The sequence below is a fragment of the Rhipicephalus sanguineus genome, chromosome 11 (assembly GCF_013339695.2).
Source record: "Rhipicephalus sanguineus isolate Rsan-2018 chromosome 11, BIME_Rsan_1.4, whole genome shotgun sequence".
Lineage (NCBI taxonomy): Eukaryota > Metazoa > Arthropoda > Arachnida > Ixodida > Ixodidae > Rhipicephalus > Rhipicephalus sanguineus.
Window position 1 is genome coordinate 139,125,880 of NC_051186.1, and position 10,626 is coordinate 139,136,505.

Genomic DNA, 10,626 nt, shown 5'->3' on the forward strand with positions numbered 1-10,626 from the left:
CTACAGGTGCAAGCATGTCCTAGAAAACAAAAGTCACACAAAAATCCCAAAACACAAATCACATTGCACACCAATATATCTCTACAGAAAGCGCACAAGAAAAGCATACATAGCTGCGAGGTACCAAACATGGTCCCTCCAACTACCACAGCAGGCACTGAGACAGCTCAGTGAGCAAATGAGCACAACACGTTGACATGCCAAGAACACTTAAAAAGAGATTTTAAAACTATGTAGTGTCATTTAAATACGAAACAAACCGAAAACAAGGCTCGTTGCACAACAGACAGAAGTATGACAAGGAAATCAAGTCTGGACTGTGAAATAAAATGACCTCAGTGCAGTTTCACACGAATAAATGTGGAGAGCGCTTCACCTGGAAAAATCACTTTTCCAGAAAGATTTGGGCCTTTCTGTTTTTTGCCTTCTGTTCCTTCCCAATGCGTAAGAGATCGTTCCTCTGCTTGCACAAGTTGTTAAGCATGATGTTTGCTGCGCAGTTTGCTACTAGCGTGATGAGGAAATCATAGGTGTGTCCATTTTCACACGTATTTATGTCCTCAAGCCTCGGCAGACATTGCAGTGTCAATTGCCGAACGACATTCTTTTGGTTCAGGCCATGGAGAAACTGGGTGAAGTTACTTTGCGTCATAAGCTTTCTAACTACAACCTCTGTGTACATAACTACTGTAAGGTTTTAACCGGAAGAATGTGCGCCACCTCCTTGAACGAGCTCAGTAGACTTTGTATCATAAATACATGCACCGAGGTGGCTACTTCATTCGAATTGACTGCTGCACCACATGTGTTCCCACCCTTGTAATCTAAACAAGGCTTGATATGAATCTCGTCAAGCATCAGCGTCACAGTGTGTTCATGTGGCTGCAGATGTTTGAATCTCTGGGAAACATACTGAAGAAAAGTGGCATCAGATGAATCGATTTGTGGGCACATTTGAATAGACGAGCGCACATTTCTAATAGTGCTTGCATGCGGCAAGGTTAGTACACTCGTTCTTCTCAGAAACTTGTACGCATGTGGTGATATTGTATGCAAGATGCATGCAAACACCATTACCTGTGCGCTGTAGTGAATACGCTTTGCAGAAAGCAGTAGCAGCTGCTCCTTCATGAACTTTACCACCTCTTTCTTGTCTTCAGTAATGCTACCTTCCAATTTGTCGAGAAGGGATTGTATTGCAAGCGACAGGTGGCGACAACTGCAGCGCTCCTCAGACAGCATGCAAAGGTTGTTCAAAATTTCCAACAAGGAACTTACTTTTTGAACTGAGTCAGGTACAACAGTGCTACCAAGGTTCTTGATTTGTGATCCTTGATAGCAGGCAATGACTTCGAGGTTTTCAAACACTGTCAATGACGCATTCAACCAAGGTTCACGAAAGTCGATGATGTTCAAAAACATCAAGCACTCTTCTTTATGAATCACAGTCCACTTTGGCGACACTGAGACTACTTGCAGGCGAGCCTTTAGTTCTTCGAGGGACGAAAAACGGTCTCTTTCCTGTTCCGCTTCGTATGACGCCAGTGATTCTTCAACAGCATGGGCGAGTTGGGAAGCTTCTTTTCGGCTCCTCTTGGCATCAGGTGTTTCTCTCGTGTTGTGGTCTGATACTGAAAGGTAGGACGGGCAGCCGGGAAATATCGTTGGCACAGATCCAGGACGTAACCGCGGTACTGGCAGTGCGACTTCGATAACTCTTCCTGTCCTTGGATCCGTGTACGATGTCGTCCGCTCGATGCATGAAGCGTCGAAATGATCCGCGCACACCTGCACAAACGAACAAACGTTTCATGAACATCTGAGAAGACACTTTTTAAAAGAACTAAGTGCGCTCCCACGGACGACCCCCAGGCGACTATGTGTGAACAAAGAGTCGCCGGCCATCCTTGCTACGAACGTGATTTTGTGGCCGATTCTCATCGACTCTGTGTCAGCGCTTAGCAAGGAACAGCGGCTACACGGTCCCATATTTCATATCACATTGCTTCTACCTGTACAATCAACGAGGATCTGGGACAAGAAGATCACAAATCCTTACCTTAGTGCACGACGTGGGCACGAAATCCTTCCTAGGAATGGCGCGTAGCCATTTGTTGAGAGCGTCGCCGTCTTTAGGGAAGGAAAACACTTGTATCTTCTTTCCCGTCCTGTAGTTTCCGGTACATCCCGGCACAGAACACTTATTAGGCATTGTCGTATCACTAGAACATCACGCACGGAAATGAAATTGCCGCAAAACAATAGCGGCAAACGACAAACGTGACTGGACCGACCCACGCTGCGCTCGCTGCCGCTGCGGCTTCCCCGAGTGTCGGCCGGGCGGAAATGACGTCAGATCGCTGGGCGCAGGCCTGAAAAGCTGTCTAGGAGGTGTTGGTCGGGTCACAAAGCCACAAAGACACCGCGTAGTGTCGGAAAGGTGAAGGCTGAACAAAGCAGTGCACAAGTGACTGCTGTTACGTTTTGCAACAGACGTGCCGAAAGGACCAGACAAGTTCCGGGTGAACGACGTTTATTGACCCATGCTTGTGGGTTCGTGGCTACGGCAAGAAAGAGCGCCGATAGCAAGCGGCACTCCGCTTTTAACACCTAGCGGCGCATGCGCACTTCGCAGAGTGCTCTTATCTATGGAGCGCCAGCCGACACAACACCATCTCCCCTTCTTTTTAATAACGCACACAAAGTCATTCAGAGTCCAGCCTGGAATCTATCTGGTGGGCGACGATTTCGCATGGGGTAGCGCCTTGCCTCGGCGGGTGCTGGTGTTGCCTGTGGCGTAACCGGAGTCGCCCTGGACGGTTGTGGAGTGGGAGGAACTGGTGCGTCGCCAGTCTCAGGAAAAACCAGGAACTCGCTGGTCGTAGCTTCGCCAGCTGTTCCATGCGTAGGGGTAACGTCCTCTGCAGGTCTGTGCAGCAGCTGATCCTGGTGGCGACGCCAGGTGAAGGTGCCCCTCTGTGTGGTTGCACGCACTTGGAAAGAGACAGGACCTGTTTGAGCAACAATCACAGCGGGAGTCCACTTTGGTTTTCCACAATAATTACATGCTAACACGTTGTCGCCTACCAAGAAATGACGTTCGCGACACGGACGACTTAGTGCCTGAGTGCACTGTCTGTGGGCTACTCTTTCCCCCACGGAGGGCTTTACGGCATCTAGCCGACTGCGTAAGCGTCCTCCCAGGAGCAATGTGGCTGGTGATTCACGCGTCGTCGCATGCGGCGTGTTGCGATACGACAGCAAAAATTTATGCAGCTTTTGATGCGAAGTTCGAGGTCCGCCTCCAGCGTTGGCCACCACACGCAGCTGCGCGCTAGTTCTCTGCTGCGCACGATGCCGGGATGGCCGTCATGGAGTTCGTCCAGAACAAACCCTTGCAGCGTTGCAGGGACGACTACTCTTGTGCCGTCTTTGCGGAGGGCGTTCTTTAAGGTCTGAATGAAACGCTCTGCCAGCCCATTGGAGCTGGGGTGGTAGGGAGCCGTGAGGACGTGCCGTGCCCCCATTGCCTGCACGAAGTGCTTGAACTCCTGCGAAACAAATTGAGGTCCATTATCGGAAACAATTGTTTCAGGGAAACCAAAACGTGCGAAGAGCTCGGTCAAACAACGAATCGTGCTTTCTGCAGTTGTCGAGCGCATTTCGAAAACCTCTGGCCATTTGGAATGTGCGTCGACCACTACTAAAAGCATGGTATTCTGAAAGGGTCCTGCAAAGTCTACGTGAACACGCTGCCACGGTGAAGTCGGCCATGACCACGGGTGAAGAGGTGCGCAACTTGACTTCTGTAGGCTCGAGTCTGGTTGATGAAAAAAATTGGCGGTATTGTTTGAAAGGCATGACTGTGACGGCGGCACCTGTGTCTAGCTCCATAGAGACTGCCACATCATTTACTTTCATCGGTACCATGATAGGCTCAATACTGGGAGCAGATACACCCTTTACGGCTACCACTTCTGAGTGGGATACCACCGCTAATGTTTTTACAGGGCTCTTGATGGGGCGTTTCCCACGCGCCGTGCCGGAGGCGCTACGGCAGACTCGTTGAAAGTGCCCCCTTTTGTTGCACTTATTCGCAACTTTCAGCAACTATAGGGGGCGCCACAAGAAATCCAGTATGGCTGTCGATGCGGTGATCCCCCGTACACATGGAGCGATCACCGCATGTGTTGTCGCTGGTTGCTGCCGCTTGCCGGCTAGGATAATTTTCCACCGCATTGAACTTCCCATGCATGGAGTGGCTCACGCTTGAGAGCATAAACTGCGAGACACACGGCACGATTTTGCATCCGATTTGACGTCCTACGCGCTTGCGTAGCAGCCGGAATGGTGATGTTTCGCCGTACGGGATCGCCGGATCGGGCGTCCGAATTTTCTCATCCGCCCGGTCCGGCGATCGCACGGCCGTATAGCCATAGTGGCAGCAGCACGGGAGACAGGCAACGTCGTGCCGCTGCTCGGTTCCTTACCGCTCTCATCATCATGTCCGAGGATGCCGAAGTATTTGCCGGTATCGCCGCTATCGGTGGCATGAAAAAGATGTGTTACAATTATTTTATCATGCAGACTAATTCCTAATTCAATAATGCGGTGCTTCCAGTGTGGCACTAATAAAAAAAAAAAAGCCCCGGCGTCCACACCACTCGCGAGATCGGGAACCACGATGCGAAGGCACCTGCGATGCATTCGCAGATAAGCAGTGACACTGTCTTACTTAACCGGCTTGCTTCGCTTCCACCTTTCCTCTTAATATTGAGGGTGTCGAGAAAACGGATTGCGTATGTCGACGCCTGACATAAGAGTACAATATCAATCGTGTTAGCAAAATTTGCTCACTCTAGCTACGGCGTGCTCGCGCTCGATCGCGGACGGCAGCGGCGTCTGCGTAGCCGCCGCTCGCCGGTGTCAGTTGCGGCAGGCTGTTTTGATGTGGCTTTCGCTCGCGAAGGCATAGTTTTATTGACCGTCGTCTTCTAAATTAAGCAAAAAAAAAAAGCACTCGCCTGCTGTCTCCCAGGACCGTTGTAGCGCAGTACGTGGTGTTGCGATGCATGTTCACGCGGGTTCGATTCCCGGCCACAGCGGCCGCATTTCGATGGAGGAAACATGCAAAAGATGACCTGCGTGCTTAGATTTAGGAGCACATTAAAGAACCCCAGGTGGCCGAAATTCATCCGGTGCTCATCACTACAGCGCGTCCCATAATCGTATCGTGGTATTGGCACGTAATACCCGAGAAATTCAGTTGTGTCCCAAAATTCAGCCGATTTGAGAAGCACGATGGAAACCATCATTTTCTCGTATGACAAGCTTCCCGATGCGCACGTGGATATCCCATCGTCTTTTCTGCCGCCGGTCCAAGGGAAAACCAGCCACGTTTACGACACCTTTCACAGTATACGGTTTCAGCATTTTGGCACGCAGTACACGCGATTTCTCTTGTGCTGTTTACCCATTACTGAACCGCAAAGCTTCCACAATGTTGCACCAACAAAATCCATCGTAATTCACTGGCCACACGCACAACAAGTTGCAGGACACACCGACGACGAAGCACAGCCCGCACGTTGTCGCCAGGCAAGTTTTGGTTCTATCACCGGAACGCTGCTTTCACGGGTTGCCGCGTGGCGGCACCACCGTAGCTGAAAGTTGCGAATAGCATTTGTCGTTTAAGTGGGGACACGCTTTGCCGAATTGTTTCGGCGACCCGCAGCGAAAACATGCCTGCGACTGGACACTCGAAGCCGCCCCTACTTTATGTATGGCGTTGGCTGCAGGCACACCCGTGCGGGCTTCAGCCGTGCTTTTAGTTGCCGCCTCCATAGCCAGAGCGTGCTCTACCGCTCTCTGAAACGTGAGTTTTCTGTCCTCAGTGAACAACACTCGCTGCATATCCTCTCTTAACAAACCGCATACGAAGCGATCCCGGAGGGATTCGTCTAACGAGCTTCCAAAATCACAGGTTCGTGCTAGCTTCCGTAGCTCGGCAACGTAATCAGAAATGGACTCGCCTTCGACTTGCCGTCTCCTGTGGAACTTCGCTCGCTCGCCTATGACCGAAGGTTTCGGCGACAGATGGTCCCCCAGGGTCTTCTTCAGTACCTCGAAGCTCTTCGTTGAAGGCAGCTCCGGGGCGACCAGCGATTTCAGAAGACTGTAGGTTCTGGGACCGATGATGCTCAGAAATGCATGTACTCTGTCACCTTCGGGAACACGGTTGACGATGAGAAACGACGTTAGCCGCTCTTCGTACTACGCCCAGTCATTCGTGGAAACGTCGAATGGTTCCATCTGGTCCAGTTGAGCAGCAAACTGCGTCGAACCTGCACTGGCTTCTTCGTTCATGATATCAGTCAGCGAATAAAATGCAGCACTCTTCAATCGACGATACTGAACAGAGGCTGAATGCCGAGAACACTTGCCTTCCTTGACGTTGTGCAACTCTTCGAAATCCCATCTTCGTCGCCAAGTGTTACGTTTTGCAACAGACGTGCCGAAAGGACCAGACAAGTTCCGGGTGAACGACGTTTATTGACCCATGCTTGTGGGTTCGTGGCTACGGCAAGAAAGAGCGCCGATAGCAAGCGGCACTCCGCTTTAACACCTAGCGGCGCATGCGCACTTCGCAGAGTGCTCTTATCAATGGAGCGCCAGCCGACACAACAACTGCCTCCTCCGAGCAACTTCGACTGCAAATAGTTCATCTCCAGGCCATAAAACCGTCAAACTCAGCCAAGTGTGTCCAAGGCGATTGACGAGGGAACTGACAGCCTTAAAGAGTTCAAGGCGTAATTGCAGTGTTGTCGCCGCATCGGGTTCACCTCGGGGAACGTTGCGGGCGAAGAAAGCAGGGCAGATGCTGCCATACCATTCCGACGATACAGCGGCGCCACGCCGGGAAATCGGATCATAAAAAAATGCCCCCACCTCCCCGAAGGGAATCGTGAGGAAATGCGAATGCATTTCTTGCGCCGAGAGAGGGTACCGTTGCCGTCAGACATTCGCCTTCACCGACTTCTGCCATTGCCTTGAGAGGCGCCCAACCAGCGAACGGTCGAGAGTAAGGCGCGAGCGGACGGGAGAGTGGGGCGCAGGGGGGAGAGAGAGCGAACGGCGAAGCACTGCACCTACACTCTCTCGCACCACATGCTCCGGTTGCTGGGGGGGAGTATAAGCGCGCGCGCCCGCAGCTGTTGCTATGGGAGAGGGCGCCGCGGACAACGCCGGATGCCTTACATAGCCCGACTAAGAAATTCATTCGCATTTAAAACGTATTGATCCTACCCCGCATCCCTCCCAAAGCTTTCTGCCCTCACCTAGTTTTACATTGCCTGCATGATCGGCCCAACGATCACGGAGGAAAGGCAAAGCGACGATGTCATCGTTGACGTCACCAGTTTTGGCGATCTATTACGTCGTGATGACATCATTTGGTGACGTCTTCGCGGGATGATATTTTGGATCACTCGTGTTGACGCCGCCGACGGTCAGTTTTAGCGTTCGATGAGGCATCTAAAGCTTCCGCAGAAATATTGCGCCAGAAGGCGTACATCAATTATCGTTGATATATTGGGACCGCGTTGGTTGTTTCATTAAGTGATTAAACGCACCAACCGTATTGCGCAAGGGCGGTTTGTAGATGTATCTGACATACGAACTATATTCGCTGAATGAACGAGAAAGCGAATGTAAAAACTACTGTCACCGTAAAACTGTAAAAACTAGCGTGTCACCGTAAACGTTTCCTTCCGCGAGGGCTTCACTCGCGGATATAAGCCTTCACACGAAATAGCACGTAAACCTAGGCGCGAAATGGCACGTATACGTGAGGTTCCTAAACGATGAACGCACCTTACCACTCGGTTGGGAACGCACGCTTTGCATAGCCACCTTCGCATCGCGAGTCCACCGGCTGATCGGTCAACGTAAAAGAGCCGGATAATTTCCTCTTAAAACGATCTCGCAACAAGAACAAACGGAAAGTATAAATCCTAGTCATGGGGCGTCCTAAGAAACTACTGCTACGAGATGCACCAGGGTCTCGTGGGTAGCATGACACGAGGGCCAAAGGACTGGGCTGGGAATGTGCAGGCAGTGGCAAGGCAAAAGGTAGCCAACGAAAAAAGACGTTTAATACGTGACGAGGACAAAACACACAAAGCATGAGGAAGCCGAAGCTCACGACGCTCGATGCGCCGGCCTTTTATAAGCCCTCAGACGCTAAGAGGAGGAGGGCGCAGCTCCGCTGTTCGGACGCGTCCGGCGTCTCCGAGGAACGCGTCCAGTGTCTCTGAGAGGGACGCCAGCAAGGAAGAGAGCACTGCACAGGGGTCGCGCGTTCTGCACGTTAATGCAGCTCCATTCTTAGGCACCTACCCAGGTAGTCGTGCTCGGGGTCCAGCCTGTGGGAGCCTTTACAGTGGTGGGTCGTAGCGCGATCATAACACTACGTACTAGAGCACTGCACGGGCCGGATTTTACGGCCCGGGCCCGCTTTATGAAGCCCGAGCCCAGCCCGGGCCCGTGGTTCTAAGCGCGGGCCCGGGCGCACATGACCGAACCCAGCCCGAGCCCGGCCCGGGCCCGGGCGTACTTGACCGTACCCAGCCCGAGCCCGTCGTTCCAAGCCCAGGCCCGGCCCGGGCCCGGGCGTTCATTACTAAACTAATGCAGGGCGCTCTTGTTCATGACCAGGCCCGACCCGGGCCCGTTAGAGGATATTAGTTGTTGATGATGATTATTAATGATGCCGTGCGCTTTGTAGCGGGCGATCGGACGGAAAATCCGGTGTGTACATGCTGAGGGGGTCCGCTATACGCACGGCTGGTGCAGAAGCCTAGCTCCGGTCCCAGCCGCAAATAGTCGTACCGTGTCAACGTCCCCTTCCCGTAGCGCGCGTCATCGCAGCTACGACGGGTTCGGGCGAATAAGGCCACAGGCTAGATCAACAAACAACACTTTATTGCTACGTTAGCAATAACGCGTAAATGTCACGTCGAGGGATAGCCCGCTCTCGTAGAAAACAAAGGGTAACGCTTACACCTTCGGTCGATGTTCGGCTGGCGGGTCTCGGGGCGGTGACGTGTTACTTCGCAGGTCAGCAGGGCACGAGAGCCCGTCTGCCTGTCTGCGCGGTTGTTTTATTCACCTCCCGTGTCCCTCCTCACCGCGAGGGTTGTTTCCCTCGCAGGGCGAGTTCCCTTTCCCGCGAGCCGGGATGCGAGGATTAGCGCGAGGAGTAGCGGGAAAGAAGGGGTTGTCCGGAAAGGGCGACGGCGCTCCTCTCCTAGTGGTCCATCGGCTCCCGCCGTCAGTTCGCGATCGCGCCAGCCTTAAGGAAAGGAAATGGGCGCACGTGCTCTCCCACATCCTCCTCCCCTTAAGAAAGCCCTCGGACGACAGAGACTGCACCATGAGGTAATATTTTGTTATTCCTCATCGAGGAAGGCTTGGACGGATCGGTCCAGGTCCGTGCCCTCCTGCGGTCGGCCCTCTGCCGTGGTGTCGCCGGTGCCCCCACTGGCGTCGCCGCTGCCTCCGAAGTACCCACCACCGGCCTCGTTGCGGTCTTCGCTGCCGTGCCCACTTGCGTCATGGCTTCCCCAGTCGTCGCCTCCGCCGTCACTGCTGCGGTAGGTATGGCCTGCTCCTGCAGCCCCGTGGTCCGGACCGCGCCTCCTTGCCCCCCCCCCCCACCCCCCGCCTCTCTGGTCGTTGGTGGCGATTGAGAGGAGCGAGTCAGCGAAGTGTTTCGTTCCAGGCGGCTTCTCCACCATGGTTCGGGCTCCTCCGGTCTGGCGGGGCTCGGGGTCTTCGGCGTACTGCGCCATGGCCTTGAGGGAGCATAGGCCATCGGGGTGTCCACACAACCCTGGCACGTCCCGGTGGCTGCGGCCCAGAGGCAGCTGGCTCTCGCAGTTGGGTTGGCATTGGTCTTCGGGCCTCTTCTGTGGAGGCCGGGCGGTGCGGCGATGGGGTAGCGGGGAAGTGGCGGTGGGATGTACCAGTCGACCTCCAGACAGGCGTCCATGGCGATGTTTGCCGGTGGTGGTGGGGCTGCGACGACGACGACGAAATTTCCCTTTTGCTTATCCAACATGCAGAGTTGTCTCCGCCTGTTTCGCAAGAAGTACCGGGGCTCAGGGCTCTTCACTCGGTTTCGAGCGTTCTCAGCCGCCGCCTGCGGCTCGGAGGGGGACTGATAGTCGTCCCCATGCTCCTCCCGTGACAGTAGCGTTTCAAGTCGCATACGTACACCGGTCCGCCGCTCGGCTTGCCTTTCATGTTCGCGAGCCGATAAACAAGCGAGGAAACCTTCTCTCGCACTCGGTACGGCCTGGACCATTTCGGTGCCAGCGAGGCTGCAAACTGTTTGCTAGCGTCGCTAAGAACATGATGGCGTCGCAGCACCAGATCGCCCGCTTCGTAGTGTACGTTCCGATGCGAGCGGTCGTACTGCGCCTTCTGCTGTGCCCTAGCAGTGCCGAGATTACTGCGTGCTTTACGTAAAACTTCCGCTAGCTTCTCGCGCAACTGCGCTGCGTATTCAGCTCGTGCTGATGACGCCACTGGCACTCCACTGCGATCCGCGAGTACAGTCTCCAT

At 53.7% G+C, this 10,626-nt stretch overlaps 1 protein-coding gene across 1 annotated transcript; it reads right to left on the minus strand.

The window, feature by feature from the left end:
• On the minus strand, window positions 1–2,256 carry LOC119375456 (uncharacterized). Its single transcript, XM_037645631.2, has 3 exons — window positions 2,060–2,256; window positions 914–1,788; window positions 1–19 (listed from the first exon to the last, which is right to left on the minus strand). Exons 1-3 carry the CDS (start codon window positions 2,210–2,212, stop codon window positions 1–3), a joined length of 1,047 nt encoding a protein of 348 aa, XP_037501559.1. The 5' UTR covers window positions 2,213–2,256.
• Between the last annotated feature and the right edge of the window lie 8,370 nt (window positions 2,257–10,626).

Bases quoted from the DNA above. Each gene is read 5' to 3' on its own strand.
- LOC119375456 (XM_037645631.2), bottom strand. From the start codon at position 2,212: ATGCCTAATAAGTGTTCTGTGCCGGGATGTACCGGAAACTACAGGACG. The intron at 1,789-2,059 runs GTAAGGATTTGT...TCGTTTGTGCAG, and splicing joins TGCCCACGTCGTGCACTAAG to GTGTGCGCGGATCATTTCGA.